Source organism: Camelus bactrianus, chromosome 4, assembly GCF_048773025.1.
Source record: "Camelus bactrianus isolate YW-2024 breed Bactrian camel chromosome 4, ASM4877302v1, whole genome shotgun sequence".
Lineage (NCBI taxonomy): Eukaryota > Metazoa > Chordata > Mammalia > Artiodactyla > Camelidae > Camelus > Camelus bactrianus.
The window spans coordinates 83098327-83122580 of NC_133542.1; the positions used below are offsets into that span (position 1 = coordinate 83098327).

Consider the following 24254-nt stretch of genomic DNA (forward strand, 5'->3'; position numbering starts at 1 on the left):
TGGCTAGAGACACGGACCGGGGCGGTGAGAAGGGAGCCACGGGGGTGCGGTGCTGAGCAGCCGCGGTCGGTCCAGCCTGTTGGTGATGTGCCGAGCCCGCCGCCACTCCGGGCACGGGTAATGCGCAGCACCAGCCGTCACGCTACCGGAGAAGGAAACGCACAGGAACCAGCAATCCGGATCCGGGATCCTCCGCAGCCCCAGGCTTGTCTAAACGCACAGGGCCCACTTTGTGGCCGGTTCCCGGCGCGCCACCGAGTTTGGGGCTGGGGTCTGAGTCCTGCAGCTCACTGCTGCTGGCAGCAGGGGATTGATTCTTTTTAGCAGGTTCCCTTTAGCCCAGTGGAGCGGGGAAGTGTTCACAGAGCCCGGCGGCTATCTGCAGAGCGTTGGTGCAATCCTGCCTGCTGCCCGGAAGGTTTGGCTGCCGCAGTTCCCCGCCCCCCCCCTTCACTGGGCTGTAAATCGAAGCTGTCTATACGGGCCAGGCGCTCAATCCCTGGGGCTACAGCCTGCCCAGGTCTCCTGGCACCTGATTTCCCAGTGGTCAATTAGGTGTCTCTCTGCCTGTAGCACTGAAGCAGTGGAGGGGCCAATGCCCAGGCTTTGATGGAGCGTGCCGTGCGCAGAGACCTCCCCAGTCGACTTCCTCATCAAAAGGCAGCATCCATTCATACTTCTCTCTCTGCCTGTGGACAGAATTCTGGGCATGGACTCTTGCGATCTCCCGTTTTGCATGTGAAGCAGAAACTAAGATAAAAGGGAAAAGGAAGGGGGAATGCGATCCTAACGCAACAAGGCGCTGGAAGCTCCCGAGAGGCCTCTCCTCTGTGGGGAGAGGGAGAAGAGGCAGATCCCGAGCCCAGCGCCCCAGCCAGCTGCGGCTTCGCTGCGGAGCCAGCACACACGCCTACCTCGCCTGATTGCCGCATTCCCAGGGAGGTCGCGCGGGGCCCGGCGGCGCGCCCAGGGCTCACGGGCCGTAGGATTTCTGCACCCGGCGAACGATGCGCGGGCGGGCTTCCCAGAGCCAGGGCCGAGCCCGAGCCTGAGGGGGCGCTCCGGGAGGCTAGCCTCGGCGGGGAGTCCCACCGCAAACCGCAGGGATGCTCCGCGACTCGCAGTCCAGGCCATGCGGGTGTGTGTCAGATGTGACTTGTCTGCGACAGGTGACATCATTTTAAACTAATCTTTCACACCTCTGGGTGGTGGGTGAACTTGGGAAACTGAGGAAGCAAGAGCTGAAGCCCAACCGCGATCGCGTGAGAGGAAATACTCCCGACCGAGGTCTGAGAGCCAGGTCCTCCTGGCAGAGCAGAGTGAGATTGAGCCAGTGGTCAAGGTGGACCCCAGGTAGCTCTGAGGAACGAGGGAAGCCGCTCTGGTTTTCAGGTTTGTTTTTTTTAAAGCATACTGCAGCTGCAGCTTTGAAGTTTGCCGCCTCTTCCCCACCCCCAACCCTGGGTTTGGGGGCGGGGCGGCACTTTTCCTCGCAGCTGCCCAGGCCTTTACCAGCTGAGGGGAGAGGGCTGCAGGGTCTGCAGTGTCTGGTGGTAGCTTCCTACAGGGGACACGGTGACTCGAAGGCACTGTGGGTGGGATGGCACCCTGAGGCTGGACCTCCTGGGAGCTCTGAGGGTGGCGAGAAGTCCGGGATACCTCTTGGTGCCTCATCCTGTTTTCCTGCCCTGCCACTTGGTGTTGGATGACATTTTGCCTGCGCAGGGGTTTCACTGTCATGGAGCTGGCTGTGATGCTGTAAGGGAAGTGGACTGTTAGGGTGACCTGGAAGAGAGAAGAGAGAGCGCTGGAGCTTTCCCTTGTGTGGCAGTGTTAACCCCATGGAGCCTGCTCTCTTGGCACACCTGTCCACCTGGGTCACCATCTGTGGGAGTGAGTGGGGCTGCTGGCTGACTGGCCTTGCCAGCTGGTGGGCCGAAGCTGGACTTGCCTGGGTCCTGCCAGGCCAGGAATGTGTGGGCAGGAAAAGAGCAAAGCTCCCCTCCACCCCGTTCCCTCTCAGGAGAAGGGTAAGCAGGCCCCACCATGATGGTGCACAGACTTTCAGAGTGGCTCTATCAGGGGAGAGCCTTGGCATTGAGGCCTGCAGGACTCCGCAAAGTGATGCAAATGGCCATCCATGTCGGCCCCTTCGCATTGATCTGTGCACTAATGAGGCTGTTTTTAACAGTGATGATGGAAATAATGATACAACTAGATCGCTTACATTTGGGTAAGGTTTTAGCAAGTCCTGTGGTATAGAGAAGAAAAGAGTTGAAAATGTTGCTGTTAGAATATCGGATGGGAGTGAGGGAGAAGGAACTGATGTATTTGTTATATCCTTTTAGAATTAAAAAAAACTTAGACTGTGCCCATGTTTAACTTTTTCAACTCTTTTGGATGTTTCTTATATGTAGCTCCATTCTAAAATTAATGGACGTAAACTGACCTCACTTGATCAACAATATTGACTTCTTATAGTGCCAAGAAAGGACTTTTTTATACCTATCTTTTTTAAATGGAAATTTTAAATTAATTAGTAAAACAAAAACTTTGTCTCATGTAGTGTCTTTTACGTTAGATTTTTACTTTGTCTTCTATTAATATGGGAGACTCCACTTTCCATATTTTTCCCTTTTTGATATTTCAGCCATGTCTTTCCCCATGCTGTTACCTGAGTCCGTTTGGATCATTTTATTTTAGGTGTGCAGACTGCAGACAGTATATACTCCGGTTTGGGGTTTTGACCCCGTCTGTCTTGTCTTTTAATGGAAAAAGCCTGATCCATTTGCTTTTATTGATACAACTGCTAGGTTTGATCTTTCTTCAGTCATCTCTTTCTAAGCTTTCCACCTTTTAATGTTTGCTTTCTGGCTTGATAAATGGATTTAGCATTTTGAGAGATGAATTCCATTTAAGGCCATGACTGATTCTTATCTTTAAGGTTTTTTCAAAAAATGCATTTCAAAGGGCATTTCTTAAACTGCATTTCCTAAAAAGTCTGAATCTGGACCAAAACATTAATTCATCCCAATTATTATGTTTAAAACAGTTCATAGAACTTTACTGCTTTCTTTCTTTTCTGCTTTTTCTCTTCTTTTATTCTCTCTTATGATTCACAGTCACCTGCCTTTCACAACTTATTTTTGAGATTTTACCTTCTCTCAACTCATTCATACTTTTATTCATGTAACAAACCTTGTTCCATATAGTGTACTGGGCAACAAGCTTGGAGAAAGGGACACAATTCTTGCCGTGTAGGCATTTGAAAGCCACTAAGGAAGCAGTGGCGGTCCAGGGAAGTGGCGTAGCAGAGGTATGCCCGTGCTGTGGAGGAGAAGCTAGGAGAGGCATGCAACCTGGACCAGCTTCTCAGGGAAGACTTCCTGGAGGAGAGGACACTTGAGCTGAATCTTAGAACATGATGTTGATTACTGAGTCCAGGAATGGGGAGAGATCTTTCCAGCAGAAGGAGCATCATATGTTTAGAGACAACGAAATAAGAAGATGTCTTGGGTTGTGGTTGCATAAACGTGGTGGCCAGTAAGAAGGGAAATGGTCAGAATGGTGCAGTGAGAGATCCACTCACTTGGTCACAGAGGGCCATGAATGTCACTCTCAAGAAGGATGCTACCCAAGAATCCTAAGCAGGATGCAAATGGGATGCAGGGTGGGGATGGGAGGAAAGAGGAGAGGAGGTGGCAGACCTTCTGTGAGGGTATTTATAATGAAGATGATTAAAATAAAGAGGAAGTGATGGAACAGAACAAATGGTATAGTCAGGAGACCGCGAGACCGTGACCTTGGAGGGACAGCAGGGAGGTTACTGCTCCACGTGCTACTCCAAACTCTCTGGTTCACTTTTTTCTCCAGCTCCAGGCAAAACTCCATTGGAAGTGGAGTAAGACTTTCCAGTTTATACCATGAAGAAAAATCACCTCTGAGGTCTCACTGGTTACAGCCCAATGGTTTGAGTGAGCCGTCTTTTGCGGTGCAGGAGATTCAGGCAGAAGAAGAGGGGAGAAGGTAGAAGTCACTTCAAGCCCAACTTAATGAGGCCAACGAGGTTGCAGAGAAGCTAGGTAAGGCCCCTTGTCCCTGCCTCAAATCCTCACCCACCCCTTGTGAAGTCTTTCATCTTTGAAACAGAGATAATTTAATATGGTATGGCAATGTTAGGAGTTACAAGCAAAAGCATGGCTTCCTAGTTCAGTGCCGGTTTTTGCAGGGTAGAGCGATGTGGTCATGGACATGGCAGCTGAGCAGCACATGAGCGTGTGAGAGAGGAACCCTTTAATTTGGTATTCCCAATACTTACACATTACACCTTTTGTTATTGTCCTACGGTCCTTGGGTATTTTGTTCTATCTTTTTCTTTCTTTTTCCTCTCTGAATTGCAGTTTTTGAAGTTTCTGTTGATGTCTTCAAGCTCCTTGATTCTTTCCTTGGCTGAGTGCAGTTTGCTGATAAGTCCACCAAAGGCCCTCTTCATTTCTGTTATGGTGTTTTGATCTCTAGCCTTTACTTTTGACTTACAGTTTCCATCTCACTGCTCTAACGACCAGTCTGCCAATCTGTTCTTGCATGTTGTCTGCTTTTTCCATTAGCACCTTTAGAATGCTAATCATAGTGGTTTTAAAGTCCCAGCCTGCCAATTCCAACATCTCTGCCATATTTGAATTTGGTTCTGATGTTTGTCCTGGCTCTTCAATCTGTGGGTTTTTTGTCTTGTTCTGTTTTTGTTTTTTTGTTTTGCTTTGTTTTGTTTTTGCCTTTTAATATGCCTTGCCAACTTTTTGTTGTTGTTCCAAATCTGACATGAAATGCTACATTAGAGGAACCCGGTACTGGTTCCTGCAAAGTTTTCTTCTTCTGACCTTCAACTCCAGTAGAGTGTGATTTTCTGTCTACCTGTCTGTCTCTTCCATTTTGGGGGCGAGGTTTGCCCTCTGATGTCAGTTTTCTGATGGATCTAAGAAGCGCTGTTCATTTTCATTCTGTTCATCTTTGCTCCTGTTGTGTGGATGGGAGATGACTTCCAAGTTCCTTACATGTGGACCTGGAAACCCAAAGTTCTTGATTTGGAATTGTATTCATCAGAAGCTGATAAACAATGTTATGGAAACTGGTTTTCGAATTTTGGAAGGAGCGCTTTTAAGGATGTCAGGAAAGAATGAGGCCTTTGCCTTCAAAGGAAGATCCCCTATAGACACAGTGAACTTTGGAGGACTCTCCCTTCCATTTTGCTGATAAGCACCTGGAGGTTCAGAGAGGTAAAATGATTTTCTCATGATCACACAGCCAATAATAGATCTGGGGCTTGAGTGCTGGTCTCCTGATAGTAAGTTCAGTGTTCTTTCTGGGGCCCATATATCTGCCGGGTGTATGCTCCTGAGGGTCCTTTAACCTTCATTCATAGAGGTGATAGTTATGACCACAGAGAATCTGGAGGAGGGGCATGTGTCGCCTTACTGGAGGGGAAGATGAGGAGGAGATAACAGAATGATTCAGAACCAGAAAGAAACACCCGGAGTGGAGGAAGAGGTGTTTTGAAAAGGAAAAGGGCCACGGGAGCCAATCCGCGCCCGCGGGCTGTCCGGTCCCGCCCCGGCCCCGCCCCAGCCCCGCCTCTGCCGCTCGGATCCCTCCGCCCGCCCAAGGGTCATTTCGTCGGGCAGGCGGCGGTCAGTTGGAGCGGCTGGCAGCCCTGCGGCTTTCCAGGGCGACACCGGCCCTGCTTGCCGCGGCCAGCGGCGGCAGCGGCTGCAGCGGCGGCGGCGCGGTCCCTCTGGGAGGAGCGGCGCTGGCCGGGCGGCGGCCGCGGAGCTTCGTGCCCCGGGCGGCGACGGCGGCGGCGGCGGCGGCGGCGGCGGCAGCAGCGGCGGCGGCCCGGCAGCCAACATGGCGGCGGCGCCGGCAGCGGCCGCGCGCGCCCCGAGGTTGTCCGCGGGCAGGTGTTCGACCGGGTGCCGCGCTGCAGCAACCTGCCACCTCGGCGAGGACTCCCGCGGCGTCGAGTGGTGAGTGTCCGCCCCTAGCGTGCCGTCCGTGCCCGCCCGCAGCTGCGGCGTCGGCCCCGGCCCCGCGACCCCGACCCCGACCCCAGCCGGGCTGCTCTGCTGTCTGAGCGCCGAGGGTCTCGCGTCGGGCCAGGCCGCTCGGGCTGGGGCGTTGCTCGCGGAGCTTCTCGGGACGGCCCTTCCCTGGGCGGCCCTCGCTGGGCGCGGGTAGATTTGAGAAGCACAAAATACAGGTAAAATCACTTTGTTTCTCAGTCTGTCTCCCAGTTTAGTAAAGTTGGCACTGTAGAAGCTTCAGTGGGAAGCTGAATCACACATAAGGTTCGCCCTTGGTCCCTGCAAAGATCGGGACCTGGCCGCAGTCCCTTGGAGCTGGTTTGAGGGAAAGCCCACAGGGCAGTAGGTGCAGTGCCTGTTTTTTCTTCTCTCCCCTACTGCTTTTCCCCTCTTCCTGGGCACAGGCTCTTGGGCTAGGGACCCAGATGCTCCATCTCCTCTTTTGGGGATGGGTCATCGGTGAGGTCTGATGTGAAAGAGAGGCTCTCCGTGTCACCCTGCCCTTGATTTGAATCGTTTTGTGATTAACCTTAATTTTGGTCAATTAATCCCTGGTCAATCATGTTTTTCCAGTTTGAGAGGAAAGAGAAAGGCCAGTTTAATTTGTAAAAACAAAAGGCAAGCCCCCCATCTCCCCTTTACCCTTTCAAGCTACTCAGATGCTGTGCATGGGCAGGCAAGGCTGTCGTTTCTGCTTACCCCTCAGCATGCCTGCTGCCTGCTTAGTCTTTGGTGTCCATGTGCGTGGCAGTCACGAGGACCTGTCATGCCAGTCTGGGGGGCAGCTGTTGGACACGGCTTCACTTCCAGGGATACTTAGCCCTTTCCATAGTTATTGGCTGGTTATATACATCATGTGTTTAGTTACCTGCTCTCTGGGGCCAGGGCTCTGTACTTCGTTGGATCTTTTCTTTCTGCACTAATTAGCAATTCCAATCCTGAGCATCTATGTTAAAAGGTTTTTTTTCTTATGGTTTTTCCCCCCAGGATCATGTGTCTTTGGATTTTGTTTGCTGAGCACTTTATTTTCAAGACGTATTTTGGAATCTTTGGCAGTAAGGGAATTGAAAGGAAGGCTGGATTCTTCCGTCCAGTACTACGTTGAGCTGTTAAGACAGCTCCAAGGGTAAGGCCGAGGAGGGTGGCCTCTCCTGTTACTTTACTTTGTGGTCCTAAAAAGCATTAAGTGTGTGCAGGAAAGGAAGCCACTTCTCATTTTTATGTAAATGCTAAGGGCAAAGACATGACTAGAATAGACACTGACACCAAGAAATAGGCTGGCGTGTGGAACACGACACCCCTCTCCACAGGGGAACACGCTGGGGGTAAGATTTGTTCACTGACTTGAGTATAGAGAAGATATACATTTTTAATGTATTAAATTTTTTTACAAAGCAATATAAAGTATAATTATTTGTTTTAAAAACAAACATAAAAAGTGAGTTCCCTGGTCATTCTCCCTGCCCAGAGGTAAATCACTGCTAACAGTTGGATCTGTGTGTCTGTGTGTGTATGGAGACCTCCTCCCGGGACACACACGGGCCACCCTGGCCTGCTGCTCACTCTGCACCTGCCTTTCCGTGTGGTCAGGTGCCGTGTGCTCCCTGCTGAATCTCGCACAGGTGACTCGGTCCCCTGCACGTATCTGTTAGACCCCAACGGAGGCACGTGCTGCCAGATGCCCTTGAGCCCTCAGTGCTGCAGGGCTGTGCCCGTCCACGTGGCTCTGCACACCCAGCTTGTCTGTAGGATTACTGCCCGAGAGTCACTAGGTGGTAGAAGCAATTTGGAAATTCAGAATCACCCTCAGAAATCCTCCCCCCAACCCCTTCACCAGCGCTGCTACCATCAGTCAGCCTTTTAAACTGTCCCTTTGCCTCGTGGAGGATAATAAGGTACTTTATTTTAATTTGTTTCATTATTACAGAGTTAAGCATGCTTGGACTTACTTTTGAAAGTAGGTAAGTTATATAAGATAAGGAGAAAATTAAGAATGCAAATAAATTCCAGATAAGGCCAGACTTTTCAGCAGTGCCCTTTACCTAAGTCTGCCCTCTGTACAGGTCAAACTAGAGCCTGAAACACCAGTTTTAGTGGCATTTCAGGTATTTCCTAGTACACGTGGTGTCCTCCTGCCCTTGGGGAACATGCCTGGGGGTGAATCTGGTGTCAAGCTCCCCATGACACCAGCAGCCCCTGACCACACACACTCCTCCCCAGGGCGGGCGACAGGAAAAGTCAGGCCAGGGGAGGAGGCTTATTTTATATTTCCCAGTGCTAAGCGGCCCGGGCTCAGGGACACATGCACCCACCCTCCGCAGGCGCCACATGCCCCCCGGAAAGAGAGTGTTGTGTGTGTCCCTGTGCGAAGGGTGGAATGATGTCACGTGGGTGGTGTGACTCCCTTCTGAGCACTTGTCTGTCATCCCTGATCAACTGCTGATTATTTGATATGTGCATGTGTCACTCCGCTGCCCTCTGCCTCCTTCCTGGCCCCCATCCAGCGCACATGGCACACGTGCCCGGGTTTGGGTGCGGGAAGGAGGGGCAAAGCATGTCGTGACGACTTGAGTGGCATGTTTGCCCCTGCAGGGCCCCCTGAGGGGAAAGCTGGTGTCCTGTATGCTTTTCTGTTGGCCAGGGTGTCATTGGGGGTTGGGGGGGCCCAGCTGGACTCAACTCCAAAGGCTGAGCATGGCCCCTGCAGCTGGAGTGCTGCTCCCGGGAAGTCCTGGGGAAACTGAAACAATAAACTGTTCGTCGTGTGTGTGTGTGACACAGAGAGCTCCTGAAACCTGTTTCTGATTCCTGAGACGACAAGGCCGTTTGGGATGGTAGTGACATTAGCACCACAGCCAGGGGTGGGGAAGGGGAGCGGGGTGCAGCCAGGAGATGGGGTGGGGGACAGCCTGGAGGCAGGGACATCGAGCCTGGCAGGGCATGGTCTCAGAGTAGCCGCTGTGTTTTCTGCCCCTGGGTGGGAGGGGAAGGTGTAGTCAGGTGTGTCTCTTCTGCTCTCCTGGCCACAGGGCCTGGAGGGTATGTGGGGCTTCACCTGCCCTGTATGGGCAAACCCAGTAGACAGGAAGCCAGAACAGGCCCCCCCCCCCAGCAACTGTCGACAGCTGTCATCAGGCTCCCCTTTCATGGGTTCCCTGGGGACGCCAGTGAGGGCACTTCTTAACACTGGTTTAGCATCCTGTTGTTGACTTTAGCATCCTGTTGTTGACGGAAGCACTGACGCCTCACAAGTGGTGGTGAGTGGTGTCCCCTCTGTGACCCACCCCTCCTGCCAGACAGCTGGTCCCAGAAAGGGAAGCTAAGGTGTGGGGTGGGTGTGACGGACCCCAGATAGCACCCTTGGTCCATGGTGCCTGCCTTAGAGGACCCCAGCCTCTAGTCACTGGTCACATCTAGGAATGCAGTGCTTGACTGGAATTTTTGTGCCGTAACAGCACGTACATAGCGCAGGTGTGCATGCACACGTGTATACGTATACACATAGGCACGTGCGAACACAGTGCACATACCTGTAGGTGTATGTTTGTGTGAATACACAGATACATGTTTGCAGACGGCACATGGGTACATGCTTACATGCATGCACAGTGCACACAAATGCATGCAGAGATGCATTGTGCACACACATGGTCTAATACACACGTGCATGACTGGACCTGCAACAGGTACATGATACGTGTGAAACATGTAACAGTCATTGCCTCATTTCCTCTGCCCTAACCCCCCTGACTTAATTCAAGGCCATTGGAGTGGAAAGCTGCCGTGTGACACGCACTGACGGGCCTCTGAGTGATGGGCTCAGAGACCTCTCTGGGTTCCATCCTCCTGACAGTTAAAGTGGGTTCGTGCACTCCTGAACCAGCACACTTATGTGTAATGGGTGTGACATCGTGTCTGTCTGTGTGACATTCCTGCTCAGTGTGACACTTTCACAAGCAGGAGCCTAAATGCACACTCCCAACACTCAGCGCCCAGCAGAAATGTCCACGAAAGCCAGCAGGATGGGTGCTTTGTCCAGTTGCTTCCATTTGAACATTTTGGCTTCGATTCTTAGTGTGACATCCTGTCAGTGATTGCCGAGCCAATGTTCCCAGGTGAGTGCACAGTGGCTGTGTGTGTGTGTGTGTGTGCGCGCGCTTATGGTGTGCTTTGTTTGGCAGTTTTCAGTTATACAAAGCAGTGCCTACTTGTCAAAAAAGAATAAGCATAAACCCAATGTCGTAAAGCAAACTGTGCAGCCCCCACACGTCTCCCCAGAGAGGAGTGTGGCGTGGACCCTCCTGACATTTGGCTATTCATGTCGATTTTTTTAAAGACCATTTGGGGACAAGAAGCAGGGTCTGATCATGCCCATTGGGAATCTGGCATCTGCTGATGAGATGAAGACAGTTCAGAGCTGGGTGAAACCCATGCTGGGAAGCCTGCATGTGCTTCTGCAAGAACTCAGCCCATCCTCCCTCCGGTTGCCGTGGGCAGGGCAGGCTTGGGAATGGCCAGGAGTGAGTGGCCACCCGGCTGGTTCAACAGCCACCCAGCCTCTGGGTGGGTCCAGGCTCAAGGTGATTAAGAGGAATGTTTCTCTTGTCACCTAAACCAGTCTGAGCGGCCCAAGTGAACAGCAGCCCTTCCTGCAGGTCCTAGAAAGAGACTGGACCCTCCAGGCATCTGCTGAGACTCACTTGGCAGCGTTTGTCAGGGCAGCTCGGCCTTTCCTGGAGCTGTGGTTGTGAATGCCTGTATGAGGTCCTTTCTAAATTCCTGTTCGTTCTGGGTAGTGTGTTGAGAAACTTTCTGCCACTGAGGCCTCACCTTGGTTCTCTCCAGCTCCGGCCCTAGTCTTCTAACTGGGATATTTGCCTCCCCCCTCCGTCTGCCCTGCCCTAGAAGGGACCACATCACTGAGCATTTTCAAGACTCAATTCATGCTATAACGAAAATAAAACAGGAAGCAGATGGGAGTGGGGTGGGCAGCCTGGGAGGAGGTGGCCTTGAGGCCAGGGTGCCTGTGGTAAGGAGCCAGCCACCAGGAGGTCCTGAGGGTAAATGCTCAGGAGGTGAGACCAGCACATGCAAAGGCAGTGGGGTGCATCCTACGGTGGGTGGTGTGCACAGGAAGGGTGGGAGGCCAGGTCCCCTTGGGCACTCTTGGAGCTGCATTTTACACAACTGCTGTTCTGCTCTCAGGGCACTTCTGCCACTTGGTGAATAATCCTATTTCTGCAAAAGTGTGTGAGCCCCCAGTGTGGCTGCGTAGATGCACCCCGCTCTGTTCCATCCTTGGGCACGGCTGCCTGCAGGGAGCCGTACTCTCTGCTTCTGCACCCACTGAGCTGCTGAACATCTTTTTATTATTTCTCTGATAACCCCTTGTATTTTCACTCTCTCCTGGAGCTCCAGCAGTCAGATGGGGGTCTCCTGAAGCTATCTTCCAGCTTTCTTATCTTTTCTGTCCAAGTTTTCATCTCTGTCACATTGTTCAAGTCTTAGGAAACCTCAACTTTATCGTCCCGCCCTTTGACTGAATATTTTGTTTCTTTCATCAACATTTCAGTGCCTGAGGTCACTTTCATCTTCTTAGGTTGTGTGTCTCTGTGACTTCTCCCTTTCCAGCTGTTTGGTCCACAGAGTCTGTTAATTGCTAGCAGGGGTGTGCTGAGGCTGGTGGTGTCCAGACAGGGACACCAGGGGATGTGAGAGGTAACTTACCTCCTGGGCAGAATGAGGAAGGAGCAGAATGAGGAAGGAGCTGGGAGAGCTTCCTGGAGGCAGTGACTCAATCAGGTGAACAGGAAGCCAAAACTTCTCCCCAAACCCTCTTGGGAGGTTAGGTTTGGCCCAAGGTGTCTGGGAGCAGCAGGGCAGGTAGCTGGACAAATGCTGGCCTGTGGCAGGTTGGGGAGAGGAAGTGAGGGAGCTGGCTGCCCCTCAGATGTCTTGACAGATGGTCAGGATGCTGACGGTGATGGCAGGGGTGAAGGGAAGCTTCTGGAGAGGGAGGATCCCAGGGGTGTCAGCTGGACAGATAGACCTGGAGATGGGTTGGCTTGGTGAGGGTGGAAGGAAGAGGAAGAGGTGAGGATAGCTGATTCCTGGGACCTGCAGGGAAGTGGAGAGGGGTGAGAGGAAGGTAGCTGCTCCGCCACATTGCAAGAGGGCACTTGGTTTGAAGAGGTTGTGTGCCAGTGGACTCCCGTGTGAGGCTTCCCAGGGCAGCACATCTGCAGAGTATGGGGGCTTCTGCCATCACTTAATTGTATCCCCCAGGTGTGGTCAGCAAGGGTCCTGCCTCTGCTTAGGCCGGCGTTTTGGTTTAAGCTCCCTCCTGAGAAGTTAGAAACCAGTCTATCTCAGAGTGTCCGTGGGATCCTGGTGGGGCCTCAGGCCAGGGGCAAACCCTGGTGCTCAGTTGCCCCAATTCCCTGATCTGGAGCAGGGCTGTCCTGCAGCCCCTGACAGGGACCCTTGCAGAGAGTGCTTGGGGCTGAGCAAGCGGGAGGCCAGGACTTGAGGGCAGAGTGTTGGGGCCAGGCGACCTGTGGACCCCCAGCCCCACAGTTGCTGTATTCAGCACAGGATTGTTCTTTCCATCGGGTGCTTCTACTCAGTGACAAACAGAGCCCATGACCACTGTCCCCATGGGTGCAGACTTACAGTGATGCTGGAGGAGCGAGGCCGTCAGGTGGCCCTGTCCCCTGCAGGAGGTCAACTACTCATGCATGACCAGTGCGCGCACGCGCGCGCGTATCTGTATGCATTCATAGGCATGTGCATGCGTACAGGTAGGTTTCAGCCTCTGTGCCGCCTTCTGGTCTTTAGCTCTTGACAGTCGCCCTCAATGAGGATTACAGGAATTGGGAAGCCAGAGTCTCTGAGGCAAACTGAAACCCGGGTTCCGTTCCCTTCCTTCCCATCGCATTACCAGCTAGACACAGCGGCCACAAGGGGAGGAAGCTGGGCAGCCAGGCAGGCGTTTGTCCCCCTGGCCTGGGTCCCCATGTCTACTTTGCATCCCCAGGCCGGCCCAAGGAATGGGAAGCCCCGACTCCTGTAACTCCACCTGATGTCTTGTCTGTATGAGGCTGTCCCCCAGGGGGCCCCTGTGTCCCCATCACTCTGCTCCTCAGCAGACGGAGTCCATGGCTGAGGATGTGAGGAAAGTAGAGCCGTGGGGGGATGTTGAGCAAAAACGCAGGTGTTATCACCACACATCATTCCTTTTCATTTTCTTCCAGAATTTCTTCCGAAGGCCATAAAGCAGCAGTGAGAGAACCAGGCGGCCTTTGACATTTGCAGTGGTGAGAGCAACCTGACTTCACCCATAGTGCTGAGAGTGCAGGTCCTCAGGGCTCGTGCCACCCACCAGCTCCGGGCTGTGCTGCAGGTCATGGCCACGGGGCTTTGGACAGCAACCACCGACACCCATCGCCAGGCGCTGCCATCCATGGGCATTTGCCGCCAAAATCCCAGCTGCAGCCCCAGCCGATGAGGGTGTGTATCCCATAAGGGGGCTGCTCATCGCCCTCGCTGTGGTGTTTGGGACAGCGGTGGTGGTTGCACTCAAACCTGGAAGCACGAAGGTGAAGGCAGAACCCTGTCGGGCGCTGGCGGCATCTGAAGGGAGCAGCCACCTGCTCAGGATGTGGAGATGTACGGGTGCCTCTGTGCTGCTGGCACTGGCCTGTGGGCCGACAGCCTGCACTGCCGCTTCTGGAGAGATGCTTGGTTAACTGCAGGCACTCGCAGGGCTGCGCGGCCTGCTTCTTTGGGTTTGAAGTCGGGGGGCCCGGGAAGGAAGCTCACCTTCCTGGTGCCTGATGTTTGTTGCGCACTGCCCAGGCACAGACCACAAGGAGACTCATGTTTTGAGGACACTTAATTATCTGTAACTGAGCTTCAGACTAGTTTTCATTTGCCATTTATTAGTTTCCTTTTTTTTTAAATTTTCTCTCTTGGGAGCTGTCTCTTGGGGCCCCCGGACTTCCTGGCTTAGCGGACTGAGCGCATTACTCCTGGTCCTGACTGGGGGCACCTGCAGGGCTGAGCTGTCCTGGGCAGGACCCCGGGCAGTGCGCCTGCCTGCAGAGCCTTTATCCTGTGGCCATCTTTCTCCAACACTGGAAGATCAGGAGAGCGGGAAGTGTGAACACCTACCCCTCATATAAACTCAGAGCTTGGGTGATAGCACAGAAAGCCAAGTTCAGAACAGATGCTGAAATGGTCAAACAAAAATGGCTTAAAAAACACTGTTGGAGACGGGGAGGGTATAGCTCAAGTGGTAAAGCGCATGCTTTAGTTTACACGAAGTTCTGGGTTCAGTCCCCTGCACCTCCTCTGAAAATAAATATATAAATAAACCTAATGACCTCCCCCTGCAAATATAATAATGTTGTTATGTGTATATTACTCCTAAATAGCTGATCTTTAAGTTCCTCATATTCCTCAGTAGCTATTTATTCCTCAGTAGCTATTTATGCAGTTACCTAGTTAAGTGAAAAAAAGTCACTTGTTTCTGTTTTATAAGTTTGTGGTGGTGATCCTTGAAAAAACGCTCAGTTTTTTAATGTATGGAGGTAATTTTTTCCTGAATAAGAAAATCCTAAGTAGTTATATTCTTTATAAACTTAATCTGTAGATTAAACACACACACACATGTTGGTGGGAGGCAGAGGGAACCACACTGCGAAGAGGTCATGCTGCTGGGAGGTTGCACTTGAAGGAGGTCACACTGCTGGGAAGCCACACTGCAGGGTCTGGAACCCGCTGGGCTGGAGGGAGCAGGAAGGGACGGCAGGCTACAGCACTGGTGGAGTTGGTTGGCTCTGGGGCCTCACACCTGATGGCTGCACTGGGGGGGTCAGCTCCACCCAAAGGTGCCTGAGTTCTGACCTTGGCCGGGGCCTGGTCACTGGCAGCAGACCCATGCACGGCCCTGGCCATGACGGTGCAGTGAAAGGAGACTGGATGCTCAGGATGTGTCCAGGTTCAGAAATGCCTAACATGTTCTCTCCCTTCCCCCCAACCTGCCCCTCCCTCCCCAGAGGTGCAGCTGGTGCAGTTTCACAAGCTGGGCATCTTCAACTACTCGGCCTCGCTGCTGAGTGAGGACAAGGACACCTTGTACATGGGCACCTGGGAAGCCATGTTTGCCTCGAACGCGCACATCTCCAAGAAGGAGCATGAGGTATGATGTGGGCTCCCTGCTCTGCTGCTGTCTGCGCCACAGACCTTTCCAGTGTTTTTCACATCCACCCTGAGTGTCAGACCCTTTCTTGGCGTGTGGCCTGCTTACCCCGTGGCTGGCCCTACAGACATCCTGCGCATCTACTGAGCAGCCTTTCCACCTACCAGGACCAAAGGCCCTCTCATCCTGAAACTTCTTTCCTGCCCTGTGTCCATGAAGCCCCCTCCCGGGATGTCCCCTAGCAGCCTCTGTCCTCCCCAGTCTGGCAGCTCACCCAGGATCAGCCTCTTTTAATCTTGGATTTTTGAACTTACGACAGAAAATCTGGGACATACATGGCAGTGGAGAGAGGGATGTGATGAACCCTGTACCATCAGGGCTCCTGCAGGTCAGGGGTTCACCCCCATCCTCCCTCCCGTGTCCTCCTCCTCTGCGCCCCTCAGGAAGCTTTTGAGTCAAATTCTAAACAATCTTCATCTGCAAATGTTTCCCTCGGCATCTCCTATAGGAAAGGACGCCGCCGCTTTTTTTCCCCCTACTTTAGAATAATCAAAATATCATTATCACGTCCAAAACAGTGTCATCAAATAGTCAGTGTTCACATTTCATGGACTCTCTCATAAATTGACTGTTCTGTTTGATGGGGTTGAAATCAGGCTGTCTGTGTGGCCGGGCACTCTGTCGAGGTCTGTTTCTAGGAGCTGCCCTGGGCCTACTTGCTGGGAAAGCCACTCGCAGTCCTGTCTGGCCCCAGCCTCGGCCTGGCTCCTGTGAGAGGCGGGACCGTCCACCAAGCCCCTTCCCATCACAGCCCAGAGCCACATGCACATTGAAGGACTGCAAAATGGGATCTTCTGACCCTTCCTGCCCTTCTCTGTCTGTGAGCTGGAATGTTGTCTGTCACCAGCTAATCACATCTCCTCAGGCCGGTTCCTTTGGAAACGGCAGGATCAGTGCTTGAAATCCTTGCCTTGATTTACAAGTTTTCAAAATAATGAGTTCATTCTCTCCAAAGGGAGATAGTGAGTGTGACTTTTTTTTTTTTTAATATGACCATGGCTCATGGATGTAAACATGCTGGAAGTGCCCAGAGCCATCACAGGCCAGACCCTTACTCCATGCTTGCATTGTCCTTTCCTGGCCTCTTGACAGCCTCTCCTGGGCTCCTGAGTCCTTAGACACGACCCCAGCAGTTGGTGTGGTTTTCTTGTTCTCTGGGATCAAGTTGGTCCACATTCATCTTGTGCATGTTCTGCCCCAGACCTCATAGTTTTTAATCTCGAGTCAGGCAGGAATAGTGCTTAATTTCTGTTTCACATAAATGAGATTCTGGACATCACCTTGTGAGAATAAAGTACTTAAAACTGCAGGGTGCTCAGAGCAGAGGGAGCCTAGGGGCCTGCCTCCTGGGACTCAGCCCCTACTCCCCGTGTTCTTTAAACCCCCTTCCTCTGAGCCTCACCTTCCCCATGACTTGGGCTGACACTGCCCTTCAGGATGTCATCCTGGGAGAACTGCGGTTCCACTGCGCACACACGCCGGCCTGCAGGTGCTTGGCAAGAGCCCACATTGCTGTTAGTGGTGTCACTGCGGCCCCTTAGGGTGACTGAGAGGCCTAGGGCCCTGTAGACATAAACAAAAAGAAAAACTGAAAGGACCACAGCCACGCTTCAGTGCCACAGCCACGCTTCAGTGCCACCCCCAAGAATGTGATCAAGGGCCCGTCTGAGTTCCATTCCCATGTCCTCAGGCGATGCATGTAGATGATGGTTAAACTCTCTGCATTTTAGTTTTTCTAAAGGCAGTTGCTGTTTGAAGTGAGATTTTGTTCTGCTTTCATGGGGCCTAATTAGGACTCCCATTCCTCTGGAAACACTGCTGGAGGATTCACTTCACTGCCGTGCAGAAGCTCTGTGTGGTTCCTGGTCTCTGAGAGCCCAACGGCCAGCTCTGATCCTCTGGGAGAAATAGATTATGTTTTGGCATCAGTCCCAGCATGTCACACAGCAGAGGAGGAGTCCGGGGGGGGGGGGGGAGGAACGCGGGCGCCTTCGGTGATGCAGGCTGTTTCCATTCTCCGCAGGGCAAGGGGCCGAGGCACCACCACCCTGACTCATCCGGTGCAGAAGGAGCAGACCAGAGCTTCGTGCGTCTGTGGGAACACTTGACCCGAGCACCTGTGCTGCTCCATCACTTTCACCTGCTGCCGTCACAGACCATTTAAAGACTCAATCCTGCCATTTCACTGATGGTTAAAGTAAACAGCAAAGACTTTTTACCGGACTGGAGAATCGCTTTGAAAGAGATGGAAAAACCCACTCTGATATTTGAAAATGCCTGTGGTGTAGCTTTTTTTGATAATTCAGTCCTCCCCACTTATAAACGTTAAGTTTTTGCGTTAAGTTTTTGCAGTTGTTTTGTTGTGAATCATGGTCATCCGGGAGCAGCCTTCCAGGTGATGCTCACAGCTAGAACGATGACGAGGCCCCCATTGCTCACGGGTCCCAGTATCTGCTCTCTGGGCCTCACTTTGCAACCTCAGGTGTTACTGTCTCAGGAAATACTGGTGCTGTGAACACCACCATGTGCTTTGTAAACTGTACATTTTTGATACTAATACCTCCTTTGAAAGGGGGAACATGCACTAGGGACCCTCATTCCTCCTCACAGGCATACTGGAAGGTCTCAGAAGATAAAGCAAAATGTGCAGAGAAACGGAAATCAAAACGGGTAACGTCTTTTACAGGGTTCAAAGCCGACTGGGGTGTTCCTTAGTTGCTTCACTCTCCTGAACGCCTGACTTGCTCAGTGCAGCCCAGCCGTGTGGCTCACCCCTCAGAATTCTAGCAGTCACGTCCTCCTGACTCACCGTGCAGGTGACCCCTCTGTGTCCAGCTGGTAAGCTTGGGATTCTCAAAGCAAGACCTTCAGAAAATTAAAGTTTATCTGAATTGAACTTTTTCAAATGGCCTAAAAAAAACTACAGAAAATAATTATCTGGTGCCTATTGGCTGAAGGTGTAAAGTGCAGGGTTCATGTGTCCCCTGCACCCCAGCAGCCTAACACGGTTGCTGTAGGATTGCTGCATTTGGGGGCAACATCTCTCCCTTGAGACTCTGTTCCTTCGCTAGGAGATGCTGGGCACCTTAACATGGTGGCCATCTGGGAGCACTGGGCTAAGTGCTTGTCTCCGTCCTGAGCTCTGGGTTACCCCGTCATTCACTGGGCTACCCTGCATCTAACTGGTGCTGGGCTGATATTGGAGTCTCAAAATTTAAGACCCTGTCTTCCTTGGTAGTTGGTCAAGACAACTGAGTTACGGTAAATTTCTGTAGTTATTGGTAAATTTCAAATTAATAAATTTTTTTTAAAAACCAAAACCGAAATTTTGGCTAAACTATTTTAGCAAAATACCAAACACTTTCCATACACAGTGTTGATCTGGACACAGCAGGGTCTCCAGGGCACAGGCTGGGTGGGGCCATGGGGACAGGACGCAGGCAGCTGGGCCCACTCGGGCCACGACAAGGTCACCGTTCAGCAGTGGGACAAGGCCCCGCAGTGAGCATCCCTTGGACCGTGGAACACGCCAGCCCCATTCTCCTCCCTTTCAATGTCCAGCTGTGCACGATGTGGGCCTGATGGTTCTCCTGTGTAGGCTCATTCAGGAGTGCGGGGCAGGGCGAGGAGCTCCTGTCCCCCGAGGAGAAAGGTGCCTTAGAGCCGGGCGGGGAGGGAGGAGGGGTCCTGCCCAGGGTGGGCCCCTCGGTGCCCGGGGATCACACAAGCCCAGCCACACGGTCACCGAGGGCCTCAGGGCTCCAGGAGGAGGGCGGGGAGCTGGCCCTCTTCCAGGCTCACCTGCAGGGTCCTGGACCAGCCCCTCGGCCCCTCCAAGCGTCAGGGTCCAGCCCTGGAAACAGGGAGAGTTGAAGCATCTGGTTGCAGTGGCTGCACAGTGGCGGTGAGGGCGAACGGGGAGGTGAGGTGAGCAAAACAAACGCGGAAAGCTGTGCTGGCCAAGCGTCTCTTCTGCCTCCTGACCGCTGCCCACCAGCACGCCCACCTGTGAGGGGGCCGAACCCAGGGACCGTCACTCAGTGTCTGTGAGTGGTGGTGGGGCAGGGGCACTCGAGCCACTCTGCAGGGCCTGGAAGGGGGCACAGCGCAGATAGTGGCGGCCACGCCTGGTCCTGAACAGACATGAGAAGCTGGGCAGTGGTCAGGGAGGTGGACCCAAGTCTAACAGTACAGGCCCAGCCTCCCAGACATGGCCTCCGACCGGCACCCAGCACCCCCGACCCCACCCTCCACCCCCACAGGCAGCAGCACTGGCAACTCAATTGCTCCCATGGGCAATTCGGGCTCTCCAACCTGGGACGCCGTGGTGTCTGGTGACAGCAGGCGCTAACCCACGTGTGCCGTCTGCAATGGGCACGGGCTCGGGCTCCCGCTGTCCACCTCTGGTCACATGGTCACCGGGATGGAGGCCTGGCTGACAGGTCCAGTGATGAAGGAAGGTGGGACATGACGTGGACACAGGTGACTGACACACACCCTGAGTGTCTAACCATCGGTCATAAGCTGGATAGGGACTGGCCGCACCTATCTGACAGACAGAGCAACACACGATGAGGTCCACACTCTAGCAGGACAGAAACTTGCTTGGCCAAATGAGCCTGCCCTGCGAAATGCATGAACCCCACCCGCCCATGATTGCCACTCATGAAGCAGGCTAGGCCACCAGCAGCCGCCGAAGAGGACTTTGTGGGGCACAGAATGACAGGACAGCCCTGTGCCTACTGCACTTACACTCACCTACCACCCCACCCCACTCCCACCTCCTGTGGCCCAGCTTCCTTATGTGAGTCTGTCAGTTGTCAGTCCTGTGCGGGGTCAGTGCACAAAGCTCAAAGCACACCTCCACCTGCCCTGTGGGCGGGGGCGGGGCCACCGAAGGACAAGCACAGGCCCCGACCTCATCGGGCTCCCAGTGTGAGTGGGGCTGGTCCAGCTCGGGCAGCACTGTGGAAACGGGTACAGAGGGCATGTGGGGGAACACAGGGCTTTCAGGGAGCCAAAAGGCATCTGGGGGACACAGGGCGCTGCCACCCAGGGGGCCTGAATCAGTGCCCAGGTGTGAGCGCCAGAGGGCAGCCGTCAGACGTGGGGTGCCTGGATACAGTAACATCTGCACAGGCCAAGGGCAAGTGCACTCCGCCATGTCCAAAGTCACGAGAGAACCCACGGCACGGCAAGTCCTTGACACAAAGGCTAAGTAAATGCAATGTGTTATCTTTTCACTTCCCCCATGATAAACTTGTTCTCTGTTTAGTGCCTTATTCCTTGGATGCTACTAGTTCATTTGTTGAATAAGTTTTCAGAATTCTGCATGCACAGAGGAGTCACTTTACATAACGCAACAGTCTTTGGGTCCTTTTTCAATTCACCCCTCCCTCCAACCTCCACCAGACCTTCTGCCCCCTGCCCCATCGTTCATCTACCCAAATCTTCCTCTGCCCCGGAGCCACAAGACACATATAAACGTGGACACGAAACACACTCTACATACAGCTGGTACCAATGTGATGCTGGCACGTGGAAGACAAACGGGGCAGTGGGATGGTTCTCCAGAACCACTGAAGGGAACCAGTTTACACGAGACCCCAATACAACACAGAGTTGAAGTTTAATTCATTGGTCAAAGCACGCATTACTGAAGAGTCAGCTCTGGCACACTGGAAGGAGATAAAACCAGACTCCCCCTTTCTCAGGCATCTTACTCCATATGATGCACAAGCATTTCAGACATGCTCAAGAGCAGAATTTGTACACAAAACAATAGAACGTCTGCCAGCAAAAGTCGTCAGCAAGACTTCCAGGGGCGGGAGAAAGTTACAGTGGTCCCTCCTCTCGCCAGACCCCTGGCAGCAGTTCCTCAAAGCCACTGCTGATTCTGAGGCTTGGCAGGCCCACCAGCGTGCACAGAACAGAGCTACAAAGGGAAGATCAGGCCGGACGCACTGCACATTTCTGTACCCACAGAAAACAGGGAGACAAAAGCCCAGGCAACAGGGAGCCCAGATGATGGGCAGCCTGCACAGCGGGGGGCCAGGATAGCCTTTCAGGGCAGCAGCGTGCTCACCAAAGCAGAGAGCTGGGTTCCCTGCGCAGGGGAAACACGATCTGAGCAAGGAATCCATTTCTTGGATGAAGCCCAGCACTCCATGCAACTGTCGGCAGAAATGCAGAAACAACAGCGCTCAGATCTGGCTTCAAAGTATCCTCAAAGCCTGATACTCCTGTTTCTCATCTGTGTCTCCCAACCTGCGGGCTGGGCGGTGACAGAAGGGGGAACCCAAATGCAGAGGGCACCGCGGAACAGCCTAGGTCTGTGCCTGCCACAGAAACACCAGGCGGGCCGCACCTGTGAGCCACATGCCTGATTTCAGATGAGACTACAAGTCACACTGTGAGTGAAAACAAATAGGTCAGGTCAGTGTTGATAGAACGTTTCACTCAACCCAACACCTACCCAGAGCACAGCTGACTCAGTGCATTATTAAAAACGTCCACACGAGTGAGGAGAGGGTACAGCTCAGGGGTAGAGTGCGTGCCTAGCATGCATGAGGTCCTGGGTTCAATCCCCAGTACCTCCAATAAAAATAAATGAACAAACATAATTTTATAACCCCTCCCCCCAAAAAAAACCCAAAATGAAAAAAATAATAATACATGGATAAGACATCCCACACTCACTTCTGTGTCACTTCAAAACCTGCCGTGTATTAATGCCAGCCACACGTGGAGCCCTCCTTGGCCCATGTGGTGTCAGCCACGGCACTGGACAATGGGTCAAGGTGTGGCTGACAGCTTCGAAGCTTCCGGTCACTATAAATGGACCCTGCACGATCAGAGGTGAGCAGCGGGGAGGGAGGGAAGTCCAGGATGCAGAACTCTGTCCACCTCGGTCCTGGCTCCTCAGAGCCCCGTCCTCAGCAGGACGGATGGAGCACCAGCAACCATGGGCAGTTTCTCTCACTAGAGACAGCGGCGCTGGCCCCTGGCCCTCAGGCTCTCCGTCGTGTTACAGTGGCTTTTGGAAATACTGCTCTAATGTGCCTCCTTGTCGGCGACCTGTTGTTCCTGTCATATAATCTGTACCGTAGGCCTTGACGGGACATATTCGGGCTTATACCACGCAAGGATGAGCGTTAGGGTAGTCAGTCGTGTGCAGTTTTTACATGAATGAGTCATGATCTTTCAGTCCCTCAGGCCAGTCTTCGGAGACTAAAAGCTCAGACCACTCACCATTAGTTTGAGCAGCACCCACAAGACCCTGGATGCCCTTAGGGGGTGATGATGGGACGCTGTCCAGGTGACAGCCTCACAGGGCTGCACACAGGACACCAAAGAGACCTTCCCTGGCCTTCTAACACATGTAGAACTAATTAACTCCCATTTCAGTGTCACTTACACCTACAGTTGTCCTACTCTCAGCTCTGCAAGACACTGAATGCCATTTGTGAAAAATAAACCACACGTCCTACCGACAGGCCTATCCCATATCTGTGGAGCCCCTTACCTCCGGGGGCCACCCTGGGACCCAGGCAGCACACGGCACAGCTGGTTAAGACTAAGACTGCGAGACTATTAACGCCCAGGCTGCACCAACATAAAAGCACGCAGAGTAACTCACTTTCTCCACTCAAGTTCTCCCTATAAACAAGACCATTAGGATTGAAGACTTCGGGTCTATGGGGAAGGAATCGCAGGTGAAACATAAAATCGTAACCCCGAGGCAGACATCCATGTTCTGAACCCCACCCTGGGAGGCTGCAGAGCCCCTCAGGGCCCCTCCTGTTCCAGGATTTGGGGATGCTTGTGGGCAGGTCACGGCCCCACAGCAGGCACCCCAGTACCCCTGACCATCCCGTGTCTTGAAGCTGGGCCTCCCAGACCACCTGGCTCCTGCTCTCATGGGGGTACACATGATCCCAGCGGTCAGCTCCATGCAGAGGCTGACCCTGATTCACGGCACATCCCAGGACTCTCACCGTAGAGACGGACAGACGGACGGTCAGCAGTGGCAACGGAAGGACACACCTGCTCTGTCCTCACATGAAGAACCCACCGATGTGACATTTCCCAATGAGCTACTTCAAACTGGCACTTGAATCCTGAAATGAGTTGTTTTCTTCACTTCAGTACAAGCTGTAGACCATTTTTCACTCTTCCTAAGCCTTTCCTTTTCAACTGTCTTTTGTAAGCAGACTGCTTATAATGTCAAAGGTAAGGCCAGGGGGAGATTCCTAACCTGGCAGTGGGGGTTGGGCATTCCAGGGCTGAGGAGTCAGGGCAGAGCCAGGAGTGTAGGGACCAAACACGGAACGCTCCCTCTGAGAAGAGTGCAGTCGGCCAGATGGGCATCTGGAGACAGCTCGGTACGTAAATGTCCTACACACGGCATGTAAAAGCCACTCCTGGGAACTCCCTCTAACGCAGGCACGTCTGGACAGACCTTGAATTGAGGCCTCTCTGGGACACGCACCGACACCTGTGGGTCTGAGTGCCTGTGCAACGCCCCCTCCAGGGTGGAGTGTGCCTGACAGGGCTGGCACCTGGTCCTCCCATCGCCCTCCTGCACCGCCATGTCCAGAGCTGCCACCAAGGGTCCTGGTCACTTTCCTAGAAGCTTATTCTTAGGCTGCTGGCCCCCACTCAAAACAGACAGGATGGCTCCCTCTGAAGGCCTCTTCTCTCCTGGCTCAATCACAGCACATAAACGTGATGGAAATTCAAGACGTGTCCAAGGCGGCCCCTGAGCTGAAGACGGCCCCTCCAGGATGACAGCCGGTACCGAAGCGTCAAACTCTGGTTTAGGTCTGAGGGCCAGGCTGTGAGGCTGGAGGACCTGGATTGTGAGCCCATGCAGGGGAGCGGCACCAAAAAAACGGCGAAGAGAACGCCAGGAG

General features: G+C 53.2%; 2 protein-coding genes across 27 annotated transcripts in view; one reads left to right on the forward strand and one right to left on the reverse strand.

Moving 5' to 3' along the window:
* The first annotated feature begins 1738 nt into the window (after positions 1-1738).
* LOC141577577 (uncharacterized) lies at positions 1739-17681 on the forward strand. The gene is made up of 7 exons (XM_074363184.1): positions 1739-1758; positions 3874-4026; positions 5518-6020; positions 7065-7203; positions 13331-13586; positions 15137-15279; positions 17363-17681. Exons 1-5 carry the CDS (start codon positions 1739-1741, stop codon positions 13380-13382), a joined length of 867 nt encoding a protein of 288 aa, XP_074219285.1. The 3' UTR covers positions 13383-13586; positions 15137-15279; positions 17363-17681.
* Positions 15855-24254, reverse strand: part of LOC123612664 (uncharacterized) — a 71644-nt gene continuing 63244 nt past the window's right edge. For 4 of the 26 annotated variants that reach the window (XM_074362959.1, XM_074362958.1, XM_074362957.1 and 1 more), the window contains 3 exons: positions 19654-19888; positions 19141-19345; positions 15855-16902 (listed from right to left, as the gene is read on the reverse strand). In XM_074362959.1, the coding sequence (XP_074219060.1) occupies positions 16716-16902; positions 19141-19345; positions 19654-19888 (627 nt within the window). In that variant the 3' untranslated portion in view covers positions 15855-16715. Of the gene's footprint in view, positions 23460-24254 lie in introns of all 26 variants that reach the window. The other 22 variants (XM_074362954.1, XM_074362956.1, XM_074362955.1 and 19 more) reach the window with 20 other exon arrangements.

Coding starts and splice junctions, on each gene's coding strand:
- LOC141577577 (XM_074363184.1), top strand. CDS start 1,739: ATGGAGCTGGCTGTGATGCT. Junction 4,027..5,517: donor GCAGAAGAAGAGGGGAGAAG/GTAGAAGTCACT, acceptor ATTCAGAACCAG/AAAGAAACACCCGGAGTGGA. Junction 6,021..7,064: donor GACTCCCGCGGCGTCGAGTG/GTGAGTGTCCGC, acceptor TTTTCCCCCCAG/GATCATGTGTCTTTGGATTT.